The sequence below is a fragment of the Pyrus communis genome, chromosome 13 (assembly GCF_963583255.1).
Source record: "Pyrus communis chromosome 13, drPyrComm1.1, whole genome shotgun sequence".
In the NCBI taxonomy this organism is placed as follows: Eukaryota; Viridiplantae; Streptophyta; class Magnoliopsida; order Rosales; family Rosaceae; genus Pyrus; species Pyrus communis.
In genome coordinates this window covers 14713949-14741158 of record NC_084815.1, presented here as the reverse complement: position 1 = coordinate 14741158, position 27210 = coordinate 14713949, and the positions used below count along the sequence as shown (strand labels likewise).

General features: G+C 34.7%; 2 protein-coding genes and 1 pseudogene across 2 annotated transcripts; all 3 read right to left on the bottom strand.

Annotated features, from left to right (window-relative positions):
- Window positions 1-1605: 1605 nt before the first annotated feature.
- Window positions 1606-9528, bottom strand: LOC137712231 (short-chain dehydrogenase TIC 32, chloroplastic-like; annotated as a pseudogene).
- A 1301-nt stretch (window positions 9529-10829) lies between these two features.
- Window positions 10830-13352, bottom strand: LOC137712230 (short-chain dehydrogenase TIC 32, chloroplastic-like). Its single transcript, XM_068451343.1, has 8 exons — window positions 13247-13352; window positions 12493-12724; window positions 12250-12329; window positions 11977-12130; window positions 11798-11867; window positions 11587-11671; window positions 11266-11312; window positions 10830-10994 (listed from the first exon to the last, which is right to left on the bottom strand). The coding sequence occupies exons 1-8, from the start codon at window positions 13350-13352 to the stop codon at window positions 10830-10832; spliced, it is 939 nt and encodes a 312-aa protein (XP_068307444.1).
- Window positions 13353-25367: 12015 nt separating this feature from the next.
- On the bottom strand, window positions 25368-27210 carry LOC137712229 (short-chain dehydrogenase TIC 32, chloroplastic-like). Its single transcript, XM_068451342.1, has 8 exons — window positions 27102-27210; window positions 26760-26991; window positions 26516-26595; window positions 26251-26404; window positions 26013-26091; window positions 25828-25882; window positions 25689-25714; window positions 25368-25532 (listed from the first exon to the last, which is right to left on the bottom strand). The coding sequence occupies exons 1-8, from the start codon at window positions 27208-27210 to the stop codon at window positions 25368-25370; spliced, it is 900 nt and encodes a 299-aa protein (XP_068307443.1).

Genomic DNA, 27210 nt, shown 5'->3' with positions numbered 1-27210 from the left:
AATATAAAAAAAAAAATTAAAAAAATTATGGAGCCGCTCGGGATCACATCCTCTACGATATGATCGCGGTTATATGGCGATATGTATTTTTGGAATTAATGAAACGGTCTTGAATATTGTTTTTACTAAGATGGGCCATAATTTGAAGAAATTGTAATAATTATTTTATAAATGGGAAAAATGTAAAAAAAATATTAGAAACGCTCTTATTGACAAAGCCTACAACTTTCGTGAAAGATTAAAATCCAAAACCTGAACCAATAATGCAAAAATAGTAGTGACAAACACTAACCGTCAGATTATCATTTACAGACACCTTTGATTTTTCATCACCGTTAGCCTATTTCATGATTCTTTTTTCAAAGTATCATATTTTAGTGGAATGCTAGATGAACGGTTTGGATCGTTGACATCATGTTCGGAAGATTAAGGTTTGCTCAAATATTACTCGATGTTCAATAAGTTTCTAAACACTAAAGAACATCACGTTCCGACATTTGATAATTAATTGCAAAGTGAATGTTTCATCTGTTGTAATAAAGTGTACATTTTAGCATTTGAACCCAACCGTCTTGCTTTTCTTTTACTGGGAGAAGAGGTTGAGATGGTACAAATTATTGTACAGAGGGTAGGGACTTGAATTAGAAGTGATTTTGTGCAGATGGTAGTTGAGATTTGAGAGCGTTCCAGGCTGGTCTGTTCAGTCTTCAGTATCAGTTCACGCTAGCTCAGTCCGACTCTTAAGGTAGGCTGTGCGGGTTATACTGTTGTATCTAAATGTACTTGCAAGTTGCATCAAATAAAAGAAATCTAATCCCTGGCATATCTTTCATTCTTTTCTCCAGATATCATCTAATGACTTGATTTATAGATTATTCAAGCAGAATGTGCAAAACGTTCGGTAGTCCTGTTCCTCGGATAGTTAATGGTTTAGCTTAATGTTAAGGGCCCGTTTGGAAGTTACTTAGGGAGTTTCATAAGTGCTTTCGGGGAAAAGCACCTCTCATGTCTCTCTATAAAATCACATGGAGATTTTATGAAGAAACACTTCTCATGTGCTGCTCGATAAAATCACGTGTTTCTCACAGTAGTGATTATGGCCCTCCTGGTATCACATTCAAACAAGGCCTTAAGATTCTTCTGAAAATGTTCACAGTTTACTTGACTCAAAGACTAGTTGGAAATATAAATTATCAGAATCTTGGTAGGTGTTTACCAATAGAGCGGCACAATTAGAAATGAGAAGTGATTTCCGCTTACCTTTTTTTCTCCCTTGGACGTCTCATTTTTATTTCTACTCATTGGATTCAATAAATCAAAGAGCACCAAGCAACATAATTAACCGAGGAAGTGTGGACATCATTACCTTCTATAAATTTTCAAAAACTTTTTTAGATGTGCAGATCAAATTCTGTATTTTAGAAGCCCGTTTAGAAAACCATAAATCTCAAGGCATAAATTGAAGAATCACAAACATCTGATCCCATGATCAGAAAGTACAAACAAGATTACAATTTTGAAGTTTTGAAATTTGGCAATTGATTTGAAACAAAGAGTTAAGGAAAGAGCCACCATAACATGAACCAACAAGATCAACACTCTGTGCTACTTGGGCTTGGTCAAACTCAAGCTAAAATCCCACAGTTTTTTAGCCAAATCTGCACCTTTTGCCTGAGAACTCTGTTTCCCAATGTTTGAGTCCACAAAGTATTCACCGGATACACCCTTAACTTGCGGGTTAAGTGCCAAATAGCATGTGGTTGCCGCACCCTACACAGACAATGTTCAATGTGATTATTCAACCACATCGGCTATAAAATGTCAAGTTGTCAACGGTACAAGATTATGTATACCGGAAATTATAATAGGACTGCTTGATCATATTGCAAATCGCATTTCAGATGAAAATAAATCATTGGTTGCTTATATTGTGGAAGTTCAAGAAGAACCTGAGGAACAATTTTAGTTTTGTTGAAGAGTCCACTCACACGAAAAAATACTGTTTCAAGTCAGTGAAAATTTGAGTTAATCAGTGGAAAACCAGACAAATTCTGTGGATAAATTCTTGATACAAATGATTCTAAGGGAGAGGGAGGGGAAAGTCAAACACATGACCTCGAATTTGAGATTGATCATATTCTTCACTCAAGGAAACATTGTTACTAAAATCATGATAAGTAGAGTAGAGAAGATGAGGCTTACAACTTAACAAGAAATCATGGTCTTTACCCCTTCTTGTTGTTAAAAGAACAAGTTAATTACCAAGTTGACGTCCAAGAATTACTGCAGATCAATTCTAATAGCAACAGGTTATATATTTGCATTGGATGACTCAAAATGTTCAATACCTTGAGACGCCTTGTAAGTTCATTAGTATGTAACAAGTTAGCAAGCTTGGATTGTGCAGAGGCATAATATCTGTTGTATCTGTATATTAGCAACCAAAAGGGTTAGATTATTGACGAAAACTTCTTCGAAACGTGCACTTCAAAATATTAAAAACCGATGCTAAAGTATTAAATCAGCGCAGTTGAAAGAAGATTTACCCTGCTTCATCATTAATTTTATGAAAATGAATCCCTTCGCGGTACCCATCTGGATGAAATGACAATGATACATTAACAATTCTCCCCTCTATTTTGCTTTCTCGTAACGTGCTTTTCATGGTCTTCAGCAGAAGTTCGGTGAGAAGAAAATGACCTGCACATTGGACGGTTCAAGTAACAAATGAATTGGTAAAAACAGAAGGAAATATTACAAAAACAATCCGTTGGTATACAATTTAAAGTATAAAAAAAAAATTGTTAGGCAGCAAACCTAAATGGTTAGTTGCAAATTGCATTTCTATGCCGTCTTTGGAAAGCTTGAATGGAGCTGCTCCTACCCCTGCATTGTTACTTACATCAAAGAAGAGATTGCATTACTTATAATTGTCATATTAACATTGTATGAAGTAAGCAAATGTTTGTAAATTCTGTCTTCAACTTGATTGATTCATACTATAACATTTTAAATGTTTTGGTTCAAATTGAATGGTTGTGTAAGACGGTATCAGATCTCAGTTGTACGCGTTGTATAATTTAAATCGGTTTGTTTGCAAATATAATATTGAACCTTATCTATACTGTCTAATTCAATCTAGTATGGCTCAAAAATAAACTAAAACAGTTGCTTTTCTTACACAAGGATGTTCAGTGGAAGGCCAGACGAATAATAATCTGCTCCAAATTTTCTTACAGATTCCAATGAGTTGAGATCCAATCCCTAACATCAATCTTTGCACCTGGGATTTCTTCAAGTATCGCTTCCTTAATGTTGGAGAACAATTCAGAAATAAACAAAAAATAACAGAAATAAACAGAACTTGAAATTCTAATATTTTATTAACTAAAAATACTTGATGTGCAGAATGAAATTATACAATAAATATAGAAACTAATATAAGAATATCAATGATACTAACTTGATCACAGAAGGTAGAGGCTAGTGTAAAAGTTATGTCATTCGAACAGTATTTTCGTCCCACTCTTGTGCTTGTGGTTCTACGTCTGCTCGACCAGGATTTAACTACCTAATTCTACAACCCGCACTGGATTCTAGAATTCTAGCGAATTTGCTTTGTGTGCTTACTCTCTGGAAATTTCATACGGAAGAAAAAGAGGAAGAAAGATGATCTCACTTGGATACTGTGATTGCAAATATATAGGTTGTTTCACACCCCTTCAAATACATGTTCAGTGTATTTGAAAGTACACAACTCTTTCTAATAGCTGTGTCTTTTAATCAAAACAATTTTTAATTAATAAATTAATTAAAAAACTTAATCCGAAAATTACAATTAATGAATCTGATTAATTTTAAATTCCAAGGCCCCAAGTGCCCTTGTCTTGATTAATTAATATTAATTGTATTTAGGCTATATTATATTCAAGCCTAATCCACACAACCATTAGGCCCAAACCTTCAATCCATTTTCAAATGGTCCAAGTTCTAATTACTAAGTAGAAGGAATAAGCCTATATAAAGGCTAGTGAAAAAATACTGTTGCCTAATGTGGGACAAGAAGGTCTCAAACTCCTACAATACCCCACATTTGAGACGACTCTTTGGTCCTAGAAACACTAAGATACGAGACTAAACAATAGATGTGACATACATCTGGAGAGGTGTCTTTTGCACTTGAACCTACCTTAGTATATACTTATCGGATTTACTAGATGACGCAGTGAATATAAAATCTTGAACTGTTCATCTCCGCAGTAAACCAAGACAATAAGCAAAACATACGCCACATTTACACATCACAAATTCAAACGTTTGTGTTTTTTTTTGGTCTTGAACAAATCCTGGATTCATGAGAGCTTTAGAGAATGTAGCCATGTAATTCTCATAAATGCGACTCTACATTTACTCTCATATAGGTGATATTGATTAAGAATAGGCTGCTACTATTCCACTTGATTTACAAGTATCAATATCATTAAACTAATGTATCCTACACCATCAGCAGTCACCACACTTCTTCCATCATAGGAATGGGTATGTAAGTGTATTTCTTCTTGAATCTAGCCAAACCAGTTTGCCTATTGAACCTAGACCATGGGATCTCCAATCAACTAGGTTAGATTTCCGTTTGGCAGTTTCATTTACTCTATTGGCTTTAAACCCATTCCCCTTGATATATGCTTAACTTGCTCTCTAGACAATCCTTTAGTAAGCGGATTCACAATATTATCTTTTGACTTAACATAGTCAATAGAAATTACACCACTAGAGAGGCATTGCTTTATTGTATTATGCCTTCGTCTAATTTGTCTAGACTTCCCATTGTATACAATATTTTTAGCTCGATATTGTGCAGCTAAACTATCACAGTGTATACATATTGCCGTTACAGGTTTAGGCCATATGGGAACATCCTCCAAAAAATCCAAGATATTGCTGCTCTTCCCAAAGTAAATACATATCCACTTGTGGATTTTGTATCATTACTATCCGATATCCAATTCGCATCAGTAAATCCTTCAAGCACAGGAGGGTACCTCGTATAATGTAATCCATAATTCATTGTATGCTTTAAGTATCTCAATACTCGAATTAAAGCTTCCCAATGATCATATACAGGATTGCATGTATATCTACTCAGTCCACTCACTGAGTATGCTATATCAGGCCTTGTACAATTCATAATGTACATAAGACTTCCAATAACTTGTGAGTATTCACGTTGAGATATAGCATCACCTCTATTTTTCTTAAGTTTGCTATTGGCATCGAAAGGAGTAATTGCATCTTTATTGTCCAAATGACCATATTTTCTAAGTGTAGCTTCTATATAATGGGACTGTGTAAGAATATATCCTTCTTGGTTTCTTTTTATTTTTACACCAAGAATCACATCAGCTAATCTAAGATATTTCATATCGAAACTTGATTTCAATATCTTCTTAGTCCAATTTATTATCTCTTTGTTAGTTCCCATTATAAGCATGTCATCTACATATAAACACAACATATCGCAAGCATTATTTTGAGTTTTTGTGTAGACAAACTTATCACACTCATTTATCTTAAAACCGTGTGTTATCATAATATGGTCAAATTTTTCATGTCATTGCTTTGGAGCTTGTTTAAGCCCATATAGTGATTTCACAAGTTTACAAACTTTGTGTTCTTGACCTTTAACCACAAACCCCTCGGGTTGTTCCATATATATTTCCTCATCTAAGTCTCCATTTAAGAATGCAGTCTTTACATCCATTTGATGTATTTCCATGTTATGGAGTCCAACTATAGCAATCAACAGTCTTATTGACGTAATTCTCGTTATAGGCAAGTATGTATCAAAGAAATCCAAACCATGTTTTTGACGGTATCCTTTAGCTACCCAACAAGCCTTATATTTGTCAATCGTACCATCAGGTTTTAATTTCTTCTTAAAGATTTGTACCCAATTGACTTATTGCCAGGGGGCAAATCGACTAATTCCCATCTATGATTTTGCATAATGGAATCTATCTCATTGTTAACTGCATCCTTCCAAAATGGAGCTTCAGGAGTGGACATGGCCTCCTTAAATGATTGAGGTTCTGTCTCGGTTAATAAGGTCACAAAATCAGGCCCAAAGTCCTTTCGAATTTTTGTCCTTTTACTCCTTCTAGGTTCAAGTTCTTCTTCTTCTTGAACTCTAGACGAGGATGAACCATCATCATGTTCTCTAGGTTCGTCACTAACCTCAGATACATCATCATGTAATCTCTTTTTCAATAAATTAGACTTGCCTATTTTGTATGGAAATATATCCTCAAAAAATATTGCATTTATAGATTCTATAATAGTATTGACATGTATATCACTGACTTCGGAATGAAAAACTAAGAATCTATAAGTTGAACTATTAGATGCAAAACCAATACAAACACAATCTATAGTTTTAGGCCATAATTTTGTTCTCTTTGGCAATGGGACTTGTACTTTTGCCAGGCAACCCCACACTTTAAGCAATTTAAACGTTGGGGTTCTTCCTTTCCATAATTCATATGGTGACTCCTTTCTCGTTTTAGGTGGAATTCGATTCAAAATTTTATTTGCAGTAAGTAAAGCTTCACCCCACAAATTGTGTGGAAGCCTAGAGCTATTCAACATAGAATTGATCATGTCTTTAAAAGTCCTATTTTTCTGTTCGGCAACACCGTTTTGTTGCAGTGTATAAGGGGCTGTTGTTTGATGAATTATGCCATGTGTGGCACAAAATTCAGCAAAGGCATGGGACTCATATTCTCCTCCCCTATCGAACCTTAAGACTTAAGTTGATTCTCAACTTCTGCCTTTATGTCTTAAACATATCCAAGGTCTCATCTTTACTATGAAGTAAATAAACATAACAATACTTACTGAAATCATCTATAAATGTTACATAATAGTTCTTTCCACCACGAGTTGGATATGATCTAAAATCACACAAGTCACTATGAATTAAATCTAATAAATCATTGGACTTTTCATGCACGGATTTAAAGCTTTGACTTGCAAATTTCGATTCTATACAAGTCACACATTGAACATTATCTAGATAATCAATTTTGGGCAGCAAACCTAAATTATGCATTCTAAAAAGTGAACAAAAATTTACATGTCCGAACCTAGAGTGCCATAAATTAGACGAATCAACAATATAAGCAGAAGCATTATTTATTTCATTCACAGCATTAGCAAGTACATTTAGTTTGAATAATCCATCAGCAATGTAACCCTTCCCTACAAACATTCCCCCTTAGTTAGTACAAACTTATTGGACTCAAAAACTAGTTTGAATCCTTTATTACTAAGGATAGGACCAGAAACAAGATTCTTCCTTATATCGGGGACATGCAGCACGTCAAGGAGGGTTAATTCCTTTCCAGAAGTGAATTTCAGAACACATTTCCCTATTCCAGCCACAACAGATGCAGATGCATTTCCCATAAACAGCTGCTTGTTTCCTTCGATTTTCTGGTACGAAGAGAACATATTTCTATCACCACACATATGGCGAGTTGCATCGGTATCTATCCATCAATTAGCGTGATTAGATACAAGGTTGATTTCAGAAATCATTGCAGCCAAGGCATCCACATTGTTTTCAATCAGGTTCGCGCGGTTGTTGTTGCCTTGATTTCCATGACCTTGATCCCTTCGATGGCGACATTCTTGAGCCCTATGGCCTTGCTTTCCATAAACCCAGCAACTTCCCTTGATTTTCTTGAAGTCTTTGCCTTTCGCACCAGGGACAAAGTGTTTTTCCTTCTTCTTAGTTTTCTGTAACTTTGGCCTTTGCTTTGATGACCTTCCTTTAACAACATTCTCCTTGACTTCCATACTCGAAACCAGGCCCTTCTCATTCTTTATGTTATCTTCCTCTATTCTCAGCCTGACAATGAGATTCTCAAGGGTCATCTCCTTACATTTGTGTTTGAAATAATTCTTGATCTCTTTCCAAGAAGGTGGCAATTTTTCTATAAAGGACGCTACTTGGAAAGCCTCATTGATCACCATCCCTTCAACATGAATGTCATGGATGATTTTCTGGAGATCTTCAGTTTGAGAGACAACGGACTTGGAATCCACCATTTTGTAGTCCAAATATTTGCCCACGACAAATTTCTTCGAACTAGCATCCTCAGTTTTATATTTTTTCTCAAGTAATTCCCAAAGTTCCTTGGCTGTTTTGCATACTACATAGACATCATACAATGAATCATCTAATGCATTGAGAATATAGTTTCTGCAGAGGAAATCATTATGATTCCAGGCATCTATAGCCATTAAAGTTTCTGCAGAAAAAATATTTTCTCCATCTGCAGTAGGTACAATCTCGCACAGAACATTAGCCAAATTCAAGGTTGTCAAATAAAACATCTTTTGCTGCCATCTTTTGAAGTCTCCGCCCTTAAATTTCTCAGGCTTCTCAAAATGAGGTTTAGTTCCTGATTTTTCTATACTGTTCGAAGATTGTTGGAGAACAATTCAGAAATAAACAAAAAATAACATAAATAAACAGAACTTCAAATTCTAATATTTTATTAACTAAAAATACTTGATGTCCAGAATGAAATTATACAATAAATACAGAAACTAATATAAGAATATCAATTATAGTAACTTGATCACAGAAGGTAGAGGTTAGCGTAAAAGCTATGTCCTTCGAACAATATTTTCGTCCCACTCTTGTGCTTGTGGTTCTACAATGTCTGCTCGACCAGGATTCAACTACCTAATTCTACAACCCACACTGGATTCTAGAATTTTAGTGAATTTGCTTTATGTGCTTACTCTTTGTAAATTTCGTACGGAAGAAAAAGAGGAAGAAAGATGATCTCACTTAGATACTGTGATTGCAAATATATATGCTGTTTCACACCCTTTCAAATACATGTTCAGTGTATTTGAAAGTACACAACTCTTTCTAATAGCTATGTTTTTTAATCAAAACATTTTTTAATTAATAAATTAATTAAAAAACTTAATCCGAAAATTAAAATTAATGAATCTGATTAATTTTAAATTCCAAGGCCCCAAGTGCCCCAAGGCCCAAAGCCCTTGTCTTGATTAATTAATATTAATTGTATTTAGGCTATATTATATTCAAGCCTAATCCATACAACCATAAGGCCTAAAATATTAGAATTTCAAGTTCTGTTTATTTCTATTATTTTTTGTTTATTTCTGAATTGTTCTCCAACACTTAACGCTTTCCCCAGCTTCCGTGTTCCTTACTGCCATAACTACATGGACACTGCGCAGTGCAAGAACCCGAGATGTCTCCGCCCCAATACCACTTGAGCCTCCTGAAATTTAAACCAAATGAAGCTCACTATGCCTATATCCCTTATCATATGATACAATCGTATATGAAGTTAAAGATAGAGAATGAACCTGTAAGTGTAACAATGGCATTAGACCAGTTCCATCAATCCCTTCAGTAACTTGCTCGGCTGTCGACCACGAGGAGAACCCAGATGCTCCTTTCTTGCTAAATATCCCACCCATTGATGTCGCAGACGATAATACGAAGTTAAAAATTTGCAATACAGAGAAAGGAGAGTGCCAACAAAGCAACCAGAAGACTGAAGTTATAGTACTCTTGAAATATTGTGTCAACGAGAATAGAGTGACACCCAATTCTACTAATTAAGGATATGGCGATAGCAATTTATAAATACAATAGATTCAATCTGAATAGCTTATATGTTTATACAAGCAAGTCTGTAGCATGCATATATATAAAAATTACAAAAAGGCTGTCATCATAATCAATGATGATTGATAGTAATCTAAGTTAATCATATGCATGCATGAAACAATCGTAAAATGATAAAAACGTTCGTATTGACACTTAAAACAATATATTGCAAACAAAAAATAAGAAAAATGAGTGTGCATCTATTTCAGAGTGCTGAAAGACTCCGAAGAACATGTGATGTGATCTCACCCAATGCCACTTGCACCTCTTGGTATTAAACAAATTTATACACTAAAAAATATTTAAACTTTAATTAACAATCTTATTTTGAGAAGAAAGACTTTTATGATACAAATATGTAATTACCGTAGTGTTTTGCCAATAGACATGTGTAAGTTTTTCTTTACATAACGTTATATCATTGAAAAAAGTGTTGAGAATGAATCCTACATTAATGGAAGCAATAACCTTATATGGGTTTATAAGTAAGTTGATCCACTTCTCATATTACTAATTGATTTTATAGTGAAACTTCAACTTCCTTCACAAATCAATGCCCATGCAAGATGGTATATACATGACAAATTGCAGCTATATATAATAGCTTTTATTACAAAAACAGATCATGTATAAGGACATTTTTTAACTTGTGACGTGGAAGGAAACTCGAAGCCAAATATTTAGTAATTTGTCATTTTTTTATCGGATGTCCCCCTTGTCATCTAGTTTTTGGAATATACAATGGAAATTGTTATTGACACTCCATAATTCACATTTGTTCTCCAAACTTTCTATATTTAGAAAGAAAAATATACTTGTGAGGAGTACAAAATGAGATTTTTGAAGTGTCAATAACAATTCCTTATTACCATTAAGGAATAAGATAATATATATTAGTTTTCTAGGTCCTTTCATGTAGTTTATATAGTCCAGTTTCTAGTCCAACTGATTAAATTACAAATACAGTGCAAACGGGAACTTTAAGGTATGAGTCGTCCAACGTTTTATCACAGTTCAAAATTTGGCAATTGATTTCACTACACAAAAACTGGTCAATGGTAACGAAGCCACGACAACACGACGAACCAGCAAAGTCTAATACCCCTCATTATTTGGGATCGGTTAAAGTCAAACTAAAATCCCAGAGTTTTGCAGCCAAATCTGCATCTTTTGCCTGAGAGCTCGATTTGGCAATGTTACAGTCTACAAAGTATTCGCCGCTTACTCCCTGTACTTGTGGATGAAGTGCCACAAAGCATGTGGTTGCCGCACCCTACACGGCCATGTACAATGAGATTATTTAACCACATTGGCTATATAAAATGTCAGCGATACAAGATTCCGAACCCCCACGAACCAAACAAAGAAATTAACTGCATCATATTGTAGATCGCATTTCTAATAGAAGTGAGTCCGACTTATACTTTTGAATCTCACCTCTTCAATGATGTGGTCTACAAATATGATGCATGTGGCATTAGTCCCAAAAGTATAACAAAAGATTATATATAGGCACACTTTGTGGAAAGTATAGAAGTACATACCTGCGGAATAGTTTTACCGGTACATATACCGAACACGTTAAATAAACCTGTGTCAAGCCATTAAAAAATAGTCAGTTGATCAGTGGAAAACCAAACAGATACTCAGTGTCAACACAATAGATACTGAGGGAGGGAGAACCAAACAAGGGCCTGGATGCAATGCAAAATGTTCTTAGCAACTTAAGCTACAAATCATTTAGTTATGTACTCAAGAACTTTGGTTATGAGCTAATATGTAAAATGATGCATCATGTATCCATGAAGGTAACCCTCCCTTTGGAACAATATGACGTTGGTAAAGTACAAACGACGAATTCTTACACTGAAAAAAGCAATCATTGCGGGTAATTTTGGTGCCAATTGCTCCGGGATGAAGAGAATTAGCAGTTATCTCTACCCCTTCTTCCTGTTAAAAAATAAGTAACCATGCGAACCAAGAATTAGTGGAGATCAATAATAGCTGTATGAATACTTATATGTATAGATATATGCAGTGTATTGCACTGGGTGACCTAATTAAAATGCTCAATACCTTCATACGCCTTGTAAGCTCATTAGCATGCAAAACGTTAGCAAGCTTGGATTGTGCATAGGCGAAATATCTGTTGTAGCTGTGTAGTAGCAAACAAAGCGGTTGATTATTGGCATATATTTATCCAAAACATACACCACAGAATGTTAAAAACGGAAATAAGTACGAAATCAGCATACCCAGCTGTATCATTAATTTTATCAAAACGAATTCCTTCACGGTATCCATATTGATGAAGAAGTGATGATACATTGACAATTCTCCCCTCTCTGTTGCTTTCTCGTGATGTACTTTTCATGGTCTCCAACAGAAGATTTGTGAGAAGAAAATGACCTGCACATTTTATGGTTCGATCAAGTTGCCCAATGCATTGATAAAATTAAAGCAAATTGTACAAAACCGATCTGTTGGCTGACAGTTCAGAGTTGGAAAAAAGTTGTTAGGCAACTAACCTAAATGGTTAGTTGCAAACACCAGTTCTATGCTGTCTTGAGAGAGCTTGAATGGAGTTGCCCCTGCCCCTGCATTGTTACTTCCAACAAAGAAGAAAGTTTAATACTTAAGTCAGTGCGTTCGCGATGTGCAGATAGAATTCAAACTAATACGATCCAAGAGGGTATATATCTCTAGCACAATACACACAAAGTGAAAGTATAAACTGAAGGAAAAAAAATTAATAAGGTGGTTGCTCTTACATTAGGATATTGAGTGGAAGGCCGGCGGAATTATAATCTGATGCAAAATTTCTTACAGATGCCAATGAGCTGAGGTCTAACTGCCTGACATCAATTTTTGCGTTCGGAATTTCTTTAAGGATTGTTTCTTTGACGGTCGCCCCAGCATCCACGTTCCTTACTGCCATAACTACATGGAGACCGCGCAAGGCAAGAACACGTGCTGTCTCTGCGCCAATTCCACTTGAGGCTCCTGAAATTGAAGAGAGTTTAGACAATGAAATTCATACAACCTTATATATTACAGAGGAAGACATGATAATTTAGAACCAAAACTGAAGGATATAATATATCCCAGAAGAGACATCTCTATATTACACAAAAGAATTTATTATATAAGAACAAATTGATCATCCAAAAAACTAACAAAAGTACTTAAATAAATGTAAATTAAAATATAACCCATTCGAGCTCACCTTGGCATATATCACAGAATTAGTAAAATTAGTCAAAATCACCTTGTTCTATATCCTTTTTGTATTCTTACATGAGAAAAACCTTTATCACATAAAAGTAAGGTATTGAAGTTGAGTTCCACTTCTAAATCAATTGGCACATTTTACCGTGGAGTTTTCACAGGTTCCACTCCAAAATCAAATGGGTATTAGTGGAGTAGCCCAACTACTTAACAAAAAATCTGGAGTCCTTTAACTTTCCGGTAATTAGTACTTTACTTTATCACATGTATTATACGAAATTTAGAGTCGAGGATGACCTGTAACGATGGCAGTAAGGCCAGTTCCCTCAATCCCTTGAGTAACTTTCTCTGCCGTCGAAGAGGCGGAGAACCCAGATGCTCCTTTCCTGCTAAATATCCCCATTTAATTCTGCAGACGATTATGAAATTACAAAAATTACAACAAACTGAATGCTAAGAAAGTTAAGCTAACATAGTAGAGTTGTAATCTTAAGATATTGGCAACGAAAATAACTGCCAATTAAGTGAGGACAACAACGGATATATTTGATTAATGGACATCCCTACTCCACCAAGTCGGCAACTGTTTTCTTGCTGTTGTTCCTGTCCCATGTCTAACGTCGCAAAAACTCTTGGCATTGTTACAAGAAACGACGTTGTGCCTAGGGCAAAATTTCCAAAATTTTGCAAAGTGTTCTGGACCTATTTTGATAAAAAATTCAAAATATTCCGATTCTTTAAAGTTATTTACTAAATTTAATTTTTTAATTAATTTTGGTATTTTATTGTTAGTTTTGGATGCATGTTTTCTCGATTGTTTTATGTTAATCATACACTTATATATTAAAAACAATAAACATACTAGACTTACTAGTATACAACAAAATTAAATGGATTTATACATGAACTTAGTACTACGGTATAATACATGAACTTAAGACTACGGTATAATGATGTTCTTCATTAATGAGTGAGAGATCTTAGGTTTAATTACCGCTATTATGAGACTTAGCTCACTTCCCTACCTTTTAGTGTAGATAACATCGTAATGTATTAAAAAATATATTTATAAAAGCATATACCAAATATTAAGAATTGAACAATAAAAGGTATGAAAAAGTTCGAGAATTTTGAAAAACTTGAAAAATATATGAAATTTTTAATTATGTTTCGAAATTTCCGTAAAATACTCAGATTCTAAAAATTGTGAATTTAAATATTGTGGTCTGATCTAATTTTAAAATTTTGGAATGATAATTGGAAACAATGTTTCCCATCCCATTCTTCCGAAAATCATCCATAGTCCCTTAGATTGAAATGCTTAGAAAAAAGCCAATAAATCATATGCATGCATGACGCAACGGTAAAATTAAAAGGCGTTGTTATATATTTGATGCTTCGCTTAATCGAAGAACAACTAACAGAAATGTACCTCTAAATCATAAATACCTTCGAATTAGTGAGAGTACAACTAATAGAAGTGTGTCATTAGAATAAAAAGTTTGATTAATGTTTATTGGAGTAAACCTTCTCGTTCGTCTTTTGTTGATTCATCATTTTATAGATGGTTGGTCTCTTTTTCTTCTTGCATACTCTAAGAGATTAAATAGTAGGTTTTTTATTTTTTTTATTTTTTATTTTTAATAAAGGAATTGCGCTCTATTAGTCAGCTAGAGTGAATCTTCCTGAATAAGAGAGAATTAAGTTATACTTGAATATTTAGTTAACCATTCGTGTATGCTATGCCATAAACAACAATTGGTCTTCCATTGTAAGGCGTGTGGTTAATCTAAACAATTCAAGGTATGTCGTGTTGTGACAAGGGGCTATTACAAGTCATGTAATGCTAGGGAGAATAAATTTGTAGATTAAATCTGTAAATTAAATTATGTGTCACTAATAAAAAATCAGAACGTTTATCAACGTTTAAGTAATAATCCAATCATTAATTTTCATGTCATTTAATTTACAAAATTTAATCTTCCTAGCAATAGTCATTACAAGTCATATCAGATCAAGGTTCGTTGTGTCGTTCGCCCAATAGGTATTCTCGCTTTTTGGAGTGGTACTTCTGTACTTTCGGGATTTACGAAATGATCCACTATGGCATGACTTTAAACACATTATCTTTTCTTTATTTTGTCAAATGAAATTACTTTCATTAAAAACTAGTACAAGAATAGAGATCAAAAAACCTCTCACAAAACAATAGAAGGTAAAATAAAAGGCTCAAACAAAATAAGATCTGCAACCCAAGATACAACGGGAGGCCTCACAAACTTAGGCCCGTAGGTAGAAAAAATAAACAACAAAAAACCCTAATTTGAAGCAGCATAAACCAAACCGCTGACGCCACCACATCCTCGAAGAGAGCCAAACTCCGAACTGAGAAAGTGGATACCAGATTCAAATCTCCTTCACGAACTCCTACAACTATATACAAACAACGTACCATATGGATAGAAAATGAAGCTAAGAGGGTATGTAAAATACCCTTACTGTGACAGAGGCCACAAAACACATGGCCTCGATGGGGCTTCAGCATACCAGTTGTGGAGGGGAAGTGAGGGAGGGAAATGGATCTAATATCCAATTTCAAATCGGAGCATGCAGAACCGAGCTCATGATAGGGGAGATGGAATATCACGGCGAAAGAAGAGGGAGGAAGGAAAAGTAATAGACATAAAGTAGTAAGAATAGGCGAAAAATGCTGGATAAGGGGAATGAAGCCTAAATATGAGACAAGCTCAAAGTTATTGAAACTAAGCTCAAAGAAGATTGGAAAATGGGAAGGAAGATAGGGTGGGAAGTTGTAAAAGGGAAGGGGCAGAGGAGATGGGAGGGGAGGAAAAAAAGGAAAATGCAGAGGAGAAGGGAAGGGAGGAAAAGAGGGAAAGAGCAGAGGAGATGGGAGGGAAGGAGGAGGAAAAGTGGGAGGGTGTAGCAAGCAGTGAGAAAAAATGAAGGAGAAGAGAATAAGGGTGGGTTGCCACCAGCACCCAAGCCAAAGGCTAGGGCTGACGACGAAGGAGAATATTGGGTTAATGTTTCAGCAAAGAGAGAATTTTTTTTAGAGAGATGTTACCTACTGAAGAATAGAAAACCCAAATTCATCTTGTAGACGTGACATTATCTATATTTAAGAAAGTTTTCTTCAATGTAAAAATAGTTATGACTTGATCTCCTTATATGATGACATGATCTCCTTATACGAGGTGAGATATATGTAAGAATATTTTAATATTATAGTGTGGTTCACATGACATGGTCTATATGTGATATATTCTGGTTAATAAGTAATGTTTTAGAAGCAATCATGCTGCTTCTATGCCTATAATAGTGCACATACCCATCTAATGTATACACGAATGAAGAACACGTATTAGGATTTTAACGTGCAAGCAAGACTAGAGACAGAAACCTAATTTCCTTCACAGCAACAGCTCGCCTATGGATTGCTCAAGATAGGGATGTGCAATTTACGTATTCGACAACAATCGTTTGTGAAGTTCATGGTGTTCAAGATCTTGGATCATGGATTGGGTCTTATAAATTTACCTAATTTTAAGTTTACTTGTTAGAAAGAAAAGAAAAAAAACAAAAAAAAATTTACTTGTAGTATCAGAGCACATGATTAAGAACTCCCGTGATTTCTCCTTATCGAATAGAGTCAAAATAATTGACCAGATTGATTGAGCCGCATAATGTTTTGGCAGCTCTATAAGGAATTGGTTTTGAATCCATCACATGGGCACACACACCGTATTGGTTTGGACTAAATAATAGTTTAACAATTCCAGAATTTGATATTATGAATCCGTTGAATCAATATTGCATATACTTTGGTCAGTTTTTCTTATACTACGTTTTTGGGATTTTTCCGTATATGAATGGGAATAATTCGTTTTTCCCTATGTATATGAATTTTGATAAGAAAATTTTATTTGAACTCATATAACCTTACTTTACACCCAACTTACATTACTACAACTAAAACTTTTCGCAACAAAGACAAATTTGTTGCATAAAGACATATTCCGTCGCATTCACAGGTTGAAAACTTCGTCGCAAAGTAATCGTCGGACAAAGCTTGTAAAAAAATTGTTTGCGCGACGAAATAATGGTATTCATCACATAAAATGTAAAGAAACCAAGCCTGTTGTCGCGCAGATAACAAGGGTACGAAACTATGTTGTCATGTTGAGTTCATGGTGACAACAAAACGTCGTTAGGTAAGACGTTGCGGGACAAAGGTCTCTGCCGAGTAAACCTTTATGCAATCCAATTCGACTAATTTTTATAGTATTTAATTATTCCGTTGTTTACCAATTCACACGATGACAACCTTTCTTGCATTTAATCTTATGCGATGGAGTGATCCGTCGCGTAAAGGTTTTTTTTTTAATTTTTTTTTGTACGGTTTTCATATTTTAATAAATATAGGGGCTTTTAGATTTGGATCCAAAAACATAGATGATTTTTAAGAGTGAGTTCAGTTATCTAATTACATGTTTTTCTTTCTATTATACTCTTTTTATATTGTCTAAAAATATTAAAAATCAATTAAAATCTTTGAATATCTTATAACAAAAAAAATAATAATAATAAAAAAAAACTAATATACCAACATAAATATACCTACAAAACATTCTACCCTAACTCAAGTAACAAAAATATAAATGTATATTATATCTATAAATAAGACATGAAACCTAGAAAAAAACTTAATATACCTACAAGCAATACAGATTAATCTGTGACATGTTGATTATAAAAAAGAATCTGTCACATAGAGAGATAAATATAATTAACCTATGATATAAGTTAATTATAAAAACTAATAAATGGGATCTAAAGCAGTAGGAAGAACAAGAAATAACAAAACAGTAAATAAAAAGAAATAATCATAAAGCAATCTCAGGATGAGTGACCTACTGGAAAGTTCTTGTGTGAGTTCCCAAAAACAAAACTGTGAGGGCGTGGCCAGGACCCAAGGCAGACAATATCGTGCTACGGCGGAGTTGAGACTGGGATATGATAGAATGGTAACAAAGCCACTATGTCGTTCGGTGCAGATGTGTCGGCGAGGACGCCGGGTTCCCCTTAAGTGGTGTGGATTGTAAGATTCCACATCGGCCAACGAATAGGAGGTGATGTGCCTTATATGTACATGCTCCCCTCCCTAGCTATAGCACGAGGCCTTTTGGGAATTCACTGGTTTCGGATTCCATTGGAACTCCGAAGTTAAGCAAGATTAGGTGAGAACATTCCTAGGATGGGTGACCCACTGGAAAGTGCTTGTGAGTTCCAAGAAACAAAACTGTGATGGTGTGACCCAAAACGGACAATATCGTGTTATAGTGGAGTTGAGTCTGGGATGTGACATTCTTTTATAGGAACCTTAACACAAAAGTATTTTTTTTTTTTTTTTTTTTAGTGAAAAAGTAAATTTATTACCAACAAGGAAATATTACACCGAAACATTAGACACAAGGAAACCACAATAGTTACAAAAACAACATGGACTTCCAAAAATAAAAACAAACAAGCCCAAGTATATAGTGTAGCTGAGCACACACAAAACACAACCCTAAGTTTCTAAAGCTACTGTAGAAACTCCTTCCACCGCAGACACACCTCATAATGAAACTTAAAAGCCAACCTCCATCACCATCCAGAAAACCAAAATTGAAGATGAAGAAGAATGCTGCACCATTATCCATAGACCACCAAAACAAACACCACCCAAAAACAAAGGAAACCCGCAGGAAGAAATATCTGATAAGCGACATCACCAACAAGGGCGAACACCAGGAAAGACCAACAAAGGTCAACAAGGGTGATGGTGTGGACACCCGAGCCAAAGCTCTCTACACCCTCGTGTTAAAACGTGAAAAATCGCAAGAAAAAGTAAGCAAATCGAATTGACCCACTAAAAGATGATGAGGCCAAATGGTGAGGATGTCATAGGAAGGGGAAGATATGGAATTCGAGATCCAAATGGTGAAAATAATGGCAAGAAAGGTCTAGATCAGGACAGAAAATGGGGTGGGCTTATTGTAGACAACAAAAAGGGAAAAGAAAAGAAGAAAACACAGGAAAAGCATGGACCAGTGTTTTAAAAATCGGCCTAAGCAACCGCCTAGGATGCGTTTAGGCGCAAAATAGTCGGTTACCACCGCGATTAACTTGTAATAAGTCCTAATATCAGAAAGCATATTAGGCAAATGACTAGGCGAAACTAGGCTGGATTAGGCAGAGCTGGGCAGAGTTGGGCAGGCCAGGACAAAGGTTAGGTGGGCGTATGCACGGTACACAGGAATCTGGAAATTTTCTTGTTGCAGAGCCAATCTTGCGTAGGGAAGACGATGACCTCTTTAATGACACAGTTTCTCACTCAAAAGGTCCCCACCATCTTCTATTTTATTTATTTTATATTTCTTTATTGTTTTCTTTAATAGCTGCTGCTAGATACAGACCTAGACTGGTGTGGATAATCATATGGAATCCTAATAAAATATGCAAGTCCTTTCGGTTTTAGTGCTAAGTCGCTTTTTTTTTTTTTTTTTTTTTTTTAATAAACGATATTTTTTTTTTTTTTTAATAAACGATATTATCTAAACTAAAATGGAGGGGTTAGGCTAAACCTCACAATGGACTAACAATAATATAGTTCAAATTCGGCTTTGGCGAGAATCGAACCTATGACCTCTCACTTACAAGTGAAAAGGAATACCACTAAAACGCAATACTAAGTGACGTGCTAAGTCACTTAGACATGAAAGCATTTTGTAATTTGTAGGGCTATTTGGGCAATGAACACTGTGGACTCTTTGGGTTCTTTGCATTTTGTAGGCTTTTTCATAGATTGGTACAAAATCAATATTTAATGTCAAAGATAATAAGCTGTATTCTTCTGTTTTGTATTTTATTTTCTTTGAAATTTTAACGTAATTATATTTTAAATAAAAATAGACATTTATTTATATAATATATAAATAAATATATGTAAATCTGCCTAGTCCACCTAGGTGTTAAGCCCCAGCCTGCCGTCCGACTAGAGCCTAGCATCTTTTAGAACCTTGGCATAGACTACCACCAACCCTGGCCATAGCAAGGGCCTAAGTTGCTCAAATTTGAAGATCTTTTACTGAAGAAGACGTAAATTTCACCGTAAATACCAAAATCATCAGAATTTCGACAACCGTGTCTTAGGGTGTGTCTAAAACATGTCTTAACCGTGCCCAACCAATGTCCGGGGTGTGTCGACGTGTCTGGATGTTTGACACTCCGACACTTCGGGGTTGGGCAGGCGATTACACAAGAAAACGGATGAGAAAGCTGAAACTCACACTACGGTGAGAAATACTTTCTTGGAGAGAAGAGCTCTTATTGGAGGAGAGAACTCTTAGAAAAATGTCCTTTTACCATAACACAGAAGTAATGGAGAGATATAGATGAGGGAGTTGGGGATGTATTGCGAGGAAAACCAAAATTTTGGAGCCTCGCGATCAACACCTTCCAAATTGCATCGGAAAGGGAATCGATTTCTGATCAAGAATTCATGAGGATTTGTAGGATTTAAAAATCCAAACGACAATGTACCCATCATCAAAGTAGAAAGGATACAATCACGAGCATTTGCATATTTTTTCACTCTTTTTCACACTTGTAAATTAATTATTATGAATGTTTAATGTGCTTTAGAATTTTTTAATCTCACTTATGGGTCATTAAACACTGTTGCTATTATAGTAATTTTTTTTTTTTTTGTAGTTTACAATTATCAAACTAAATTTTTTCTTATCAGGTTGAAATGAGTTACCCATGGGTAAACTAGCTTAACGTGTGACCCAATAATGACCGGCTTAGTTAACGTGTTGATCCAAACCTGTTATTTTCATGTCCCTTCGGATCGAGTTTACATGTCATATAAGAAATTGCCAAGTCTATTTACCATTTAGTACTCAAGTATTATCCTATAAATGTGGTCTTCGTAGCCCTATCCAATGAGATAAACTCATAGGAATATGACTTGTACATATTACTTGTCAAATCACATGGTACGCCAATATAGTACAAAAAATGTAGTATTCTTAACATTTTTCAAATTTTATTTTTATTGGTCATAGCCATTATGACTTCTTAATCGGAGAGTATGGTTGGAATATAAATTTTATAGGGAGTTTGTAAGATATTTTCTAGTCTTTCAAGTTAAAATTTCATTGAAATAAATTATATTGAAATCAGTTCTTTAAAAACAGACATTTAGAAAAGTTGGGCAAAAATAGTATTTTCGGCATTTTACATTTTTTGAATTTGTTTTCACAAAACAATTCTGCCTAATGCATTTTGCACTTTTTTTTGGCAATTACAAAACGAAAAACTATTTTGCAAAGAGTGGTGTTATTCCCACTTCAATGTCTTATCTTCCCATCCACCTTTTAATAAAAAATTAAATTAATTACAAATTTGTTCATTTGTAAATTGACTGATAAGGATATTAATTACCCTCTTTTTGTTGCTGTTCTTATAAGATTGAATGCATTTACTTTAACTTAGCTTATAAATTAAATGTATTTTTATGCAAGTGTTTTTGAAACCATGTCATCCAATTACTCTACTCCCTACATTATACGTATACAATAGTTCATATCCATTCTAGAGAATACTGTCATAACTAGATAGACCGCGGAGCTTGATGAAAATTGAAGTTGGTACAGTGGTTGTCCAAAATTTTTAAGTTTCCCATTTTTTATTGGTCAATTGTACGACTTGTTTGCAATTTTAAGCTTCAGTTCTGACGTCAGTGAAGACTTTTCCTTGGACACTCCTATAGTCCTATCCGTCGCTCTCTTCCCCTTGGTTCTTGCTCGCTTTTGTTTCTTAATTTTAGGTTTATATAGGGGTGTGATATTCACACATCTCATTTTACTTTTCACACACTTTTTTAATTTTCGGCCGTCGGATCGGATGAATTAAAGAAAATCAACGGATAAAAATTAACAAGGGGTGTGTAAGAAGTAAAATGAGGTGTGTGGATAGCACACCCCTCTATATATTATTTGTTTATATTTTTTAAGAGTAAAATGGGATGTGTGGATAGCACACTCTTTTATATATTATTTGTTTATATTTTTTAAGAGACAATTTTATAATTTTATATGTACGCATATATTAAAGGAAAATTAATGAAAATAGCTTGAAACTTTGAGTTTTAACGATAAGGACAAAATAAAGCATAAAATGAATAGTACCATGTTTGACTTTTTAATGTAAAAATGTAGTTTTTCATTAAAGTGAATAGTATATGGAGCTTTTCGTTAAAATTCTCATATATTAAAAGTTATTTTGAGAATAATAGTGAGTGGAAAATAACATTTTAATCTTTTAACTTTTTAAAGTGGATGGGATAATAATGTAGTATCCCACATCGCCCGTGAGGGCGTGGTCTTTGGGCCTTGTATATCCATGCCTAGAGCTTTAACTTCAAAGAGGCCTTTTGTGGACTACGGTCCACAAGAACAAAACCGTGCGGTAGCTGGGTGGCTGCGACATAGTCCAGGCCCAGAATGCCAAAGCGGACAATATCCGAGAGGTTGGAGTCTGGGATGTGACAATAATGTGGATGAGGAAATAAGAGAATGAAATGGATCTAGTAGCTCTCATAGAAAGTTAAAGAAAAAGCTTCTTGCGGCAAGGACGAAAAATCAAACGCATTTTTTTATGGGGCAGTTTGATCCAAGTCCAAAAAATTCACCTGTTTTTCGGATTGGGTCCAATTTTATTTGATTTTTTATTACACCTATTTTGCCCCTTGAAAATAAAAAAATATTTAAATTCTTTATTTTTTAATTTAAAAAATTTTAAATTTGAATATTCAAATACCTTTATTTACCCATTTTCTAATTAAAAACATTTTAAAAACACATTACAACCAATCTTATAAGTTTATCAAAAATTAAAAGAAACGTTGTCGAGGTAGATAAAAAATTTGTGATGTAGGTAGATAATATTAATTAATCTATGATATAGGTAGACTATGGATAAAAACCTATCGTATAGATAGATAACACAAAATAATATGTGATATAGACAGACTAATGAGCAAAAACATATCGTATAGGTAGATAAAATACAATTAATCTATAACACATGTAGAATAAACAAAATATACAAATAGATTCATTACATAAATATATAATACAAGTAGATAAACAAAATATACAACATCTATCATGTGGTTCTATATTTTGAAGATGGGCTATGGACACGAGTTTTCCTCTACATAATCTTGTGTGATGTTATCGATTTCCACATAACTAGGATCTTCTTTGTTCTGGTTATAGAAAGGGTGAAACTTTTTTTTTTTTTTTTTGCTCGTTCTAGTTTCTATATGCTAGATCCCAACAGTGTACATTTTATACATCTTGACAACCACTATACTTGAATTTCATAAGGCGAATGAGTTGGTTTAGTATCCTGGATGTTGACTCGGATCCATCTGCCTGGTTTGGAATTTGTTCAGCCCGAAGTTACTGGTTGTTTTAGTGTTGACAAGTTTTATTGTTTCTAATTTTAAAGTAGTTGAGTCTCTGTTACGTTAGGCTTGGCCTTTTCATTCCTTTTGAATTGAGACATTCTTATCGAGCAGGATGTTGGTTTCAATTTCCTTACGCCTGTGGGCTGTGGCTGTTTAATTTATCCTGGGAAGAGAACATTTTTCTGGAAATTTTAAAACTTGAAAGAAGAAGACTGAACAAGAAGGAAGGGGATCGGAGAACACAGCAGAAATTGTATGCGGGAGTTATGGAAGAAGAGATATACTTTAAAACTAATTCTACAAGTAGGGGATTATTTAAAGACAAATAATTAATTTCATAATACAAGTAAATCTAGAATTAAAGGATAATGTTAATAGAGGGGTAATTTTGACAAAAAAATGAAAATAAAATGACGTGGACAATGAGTCACTGGACTTAAATCAATAATTAAATAAAATTGGATTATATCTAGTAATTGCTTACAAATTTGGACTTATTTCAAGTTTTCCCTTTTTTTGTTTAGTTTGGCCCAAAAACCCTTGAAGGTGCTTATAGGTCATAAGCCTTCGGTAAGGAAATTAAATTATGTAACGGTAAAAGGCACTTGCATTTTCCAATAGATTTTTAGTTTGACGACCAATCTATTGTTCCCAACTAATCTGGATCAGTCAGGCAAGCTGAAATTCTATAGCTTCTTTGACAATTCTGCATTTTCAGCCATAGAGTTTCGGATATCCTTTGTTCGACTAGTTTCAAATGACTTTTAAAAAAAAAAAAAGCCAGCATGTTGTTGACGCACCCTGCGTGCTCCAATGGAGTCAACGCATATTGCGAGAGAGCGAAACCGGGAAGAAAGGGATATGAGGGGTCACAAGTCGTGATTTGTGATTTCGATATCATTTAATTTTTCTCATTCCTTAATATAAATATATCGTTGTATATAAAGAAATTTGGTTTTTCCCTTGATTTTAAATTTACCAACTTGAGGTTTTGATACAAACACAGAAATTTTTGCACTTTCAATGCAAAAAAACAGCAGAACTGTGGAAAAACGAAGGAGAAAGATTAAAACTTTCTTCCAGATTCAAGCACAAAAAACAGTGGCAGCAAAACACTGCAAGTTATAAAGCAAAAATGCAGAAGAAAGTATAGACAATATAGACAAAAAAGGAGAAACACAACCCTTCTTCCATGGATAGTCAAAACACTCTAGTCCCAGAAAAATATCCTCCCGACTTTTCAAACAACTGAGGAAAAAAATAAAAAATAAAAAAATCAACTAGACTAAATGCTGAACGGGTTTAGATCCACTTTCCAATTTTTTCCTACTGGCAACTGCCTCAAATCTTTTGTGAGAAATTTTATTTGAACCTATTGTGTATACGCTGATGCATGCAATGTTCCTTCTTCAATCAATATGGGATTCATTCTCAACATCACTACTTAAAATGTCAATGTGTATAGTCAATCCTAAGGAAAAAGTTGTTGCTGTTTATGTCCTAAATTTACAGGATTCAAACTGAAATCACAAAGCTTCTTTGCCAATTCGGCATCGTTAGCTTGAGAGCTCAATCGGCTTTGTTGCTGTCCACGGTACATTCACCGTTGAAATCCTTAATATAATGATGCAACGCCACGGAACATTCCGTTGCTGCTCCCTACAGGTCATGCCAAATATATGAAAAGACAACCAAAATGCAATGAAGCTGGTTCAGCTTATCTTGTAAGGATTGGCTGATGGTAACATGCCTGATAACTAAATTTTAAAGACAATTGAGTACAGATCTGAACTTTAGTCTGAATCCAGTATCTGATTAGAGTTTGCAATTTGACAATTTTATTTATCGACACAACAAAAAGAACATTAACTCCTGCTACTCTGGATTGGTCAAACTCAAGCTAAAATCCCAGAGTTTTGCAGCCAAGTCTGCATCTTTTGCCTGAGAGCTCGGTTTGGTGACGTTGCAGTCTACAAAGTATTTACCTCCTATTCCCTTTACTTGTCGATGGAGCGCCACAAAGCATGTGGTTGCCGCACCCTACAAGTACGGCCATGTTCAATGAAATAATTTTAAGCATAGATGATATAAAATGTTATTACATGTGTGGTTTGTGCCTGAAAAATAAAATTAGCTGCCATATAGTACATAAATAGTTCAAAGTAAAAGAAGTACGTGCCCAACTGTTTTGGATACCAATATGCCCAGCACCTTAAGCAGACCTGTGTCAAGCCAAAGGGAACATAAATTGATCAGTCGAAAACCAGACAAAAGTTTCACTGTCGAGAACATTCAAAATTGATCACAGTTGTAGAGTATAGGAGCTGAAACTTACACCGTAAAAAGCGATCATAGCGCATAAAATTAGCTGTTACCTCTGCCCCTTCATCCTGTTTAATTTGTTTCGAAAATAAGTTACCGTATCAATCAAGAATCATTTTAAAGTGCATTAACAACTTATATGAATGTATATGCTGAAATAAAAGACATAATGATTGATGATTTTAAGGAATTCAATACCTTCAGACGCCTTGTAAGCTCATTAGCATGCAATATGTTAGTAAGCTTGGATTGTCCATAAGCATAATATTTCTGGTATCTAAAAATTAGCAAGTAAAGAGGGCAGATTGTTGATCATTATCTAACATATACCTCTAAGGCTCGAACAATTAAACAAAAAAAACAGATGCCAACTTATTAAACCAGCATATATATACCCTAAATGCTTCAAAATGATGCTGCATATACAAGAGTATACCTTGAGTCGTCACTAATTTTGTCAAAACAAAATCCATCGCTGTATATATATCGATGACCTAGTGATGATACATTAACAATTCTTCCCTCTGTTTTTCTTTCTCGCGATGTGGTTTTCATGGTCTCCAACAAAAGATTTGTGAGGAGAAAATGACCTACACATTGGATGGTTTTGGTAATAATATTAAATAATGAAAGAAACTTTGTTAAAAACTTGATCCATTGGCCTCTGGGAAAAAATTCATTAGACATGTTAGGGAGCGTACCTAAATGGTTAGTTGCGAAATGGAGTTCTATGTTGTCTTTGGAGAGCTTGAATGGAGTTGCCATAATCCCTGCATTATTACTTCCAACCGAAATGAGAGAGTGTTAATACTTCATCGTCATAGTATAAAATAAACAACTGTTTAGTTCTGCCTATACGACGGTGAGATCTCTGTCCTTATTAAAAAAATAAAGAGAAACTGGTTGGAATCGCAGTGATAAGAATGAAAATGTTGCTTATCTTACGTAAGGATGTTCAATGGAAGGCCGGAGGAAGTATAATCAGTTGCAAATTTTCTTACAGATGCCAATGAGCTGAGGTCTAACTCCATGACACCGATCTTAGCATTGGGAACTTCTTTAAGAATAGCTTCTTTGATGTTCGACCCAGCTTCCATGTTCCTTACTGCCATAACAACATGGACACGGCACAATGCAAGAACACACGATGTCTTTACGCCAATACCACTTGAAGCTCCTGAAATAAACAAAGTTCACACACACTAAAGTATTTAGCAACCTTACAACCTTAGTTTGAGAGACACAGGCAATGAAGTTAATTATATAAAGCTTAAAGAAGAACATGACCTGTAACAATGGCGGTAAGACCGCTTCCGTCAATCCCTTGAGTAACTTTCTCTGCGGTGGAAGAGACAGAGAATCCAGATTCTCCTTTCTTGCTAAATATCCCACCCAT

Bases quoted from the DNA above. Each gene is read 5' to 3' on its own strand.
- LOC137712229 (XM_068451342.1), bottom strand. From the start codon at position 27,210: ATGGGTGGGATATTTAGCAAGAAAGGAGAATCTGGATTCTCTGTCTCT. The intron at 26,405-26,515 runs GTACGCTCCCTA...TCCAATGTGTAG, and splicing joins TTTCGCAACTAACCATTTAG to GTCATTTTCTCCTCACAAAT. The intron at 25,715-25,827 runs GTAAGTTTCAGC...GGCTTGACACAG, and splicing joins CTATGATCGCTTTTTACGGT to GTCTGCTTAAGGTGCTGGGC.
- LOC137712230 (XM_068451343.1), bottom strand. From the start codon at position 13,352: ATGGGGATATTTAGCAGGAAAGGAGCATCTGGGTTCTCCGCCTCTTCG. The intron at 12,725-13,246 runs GTCATCCTCGAC...CTTCAATTTCAG, and splicing joins CCTTACTGCCATCGTTACAG to GAGCCTCAAGTGGAATTGGC. The intron at 12,131-12,249 runs GTTAGTTGCCTA...TAAAATGTGCAG, and splicing joins GTTTGCAACTAACCATTTAG to GTCATTTTCTTCTCACAAAT.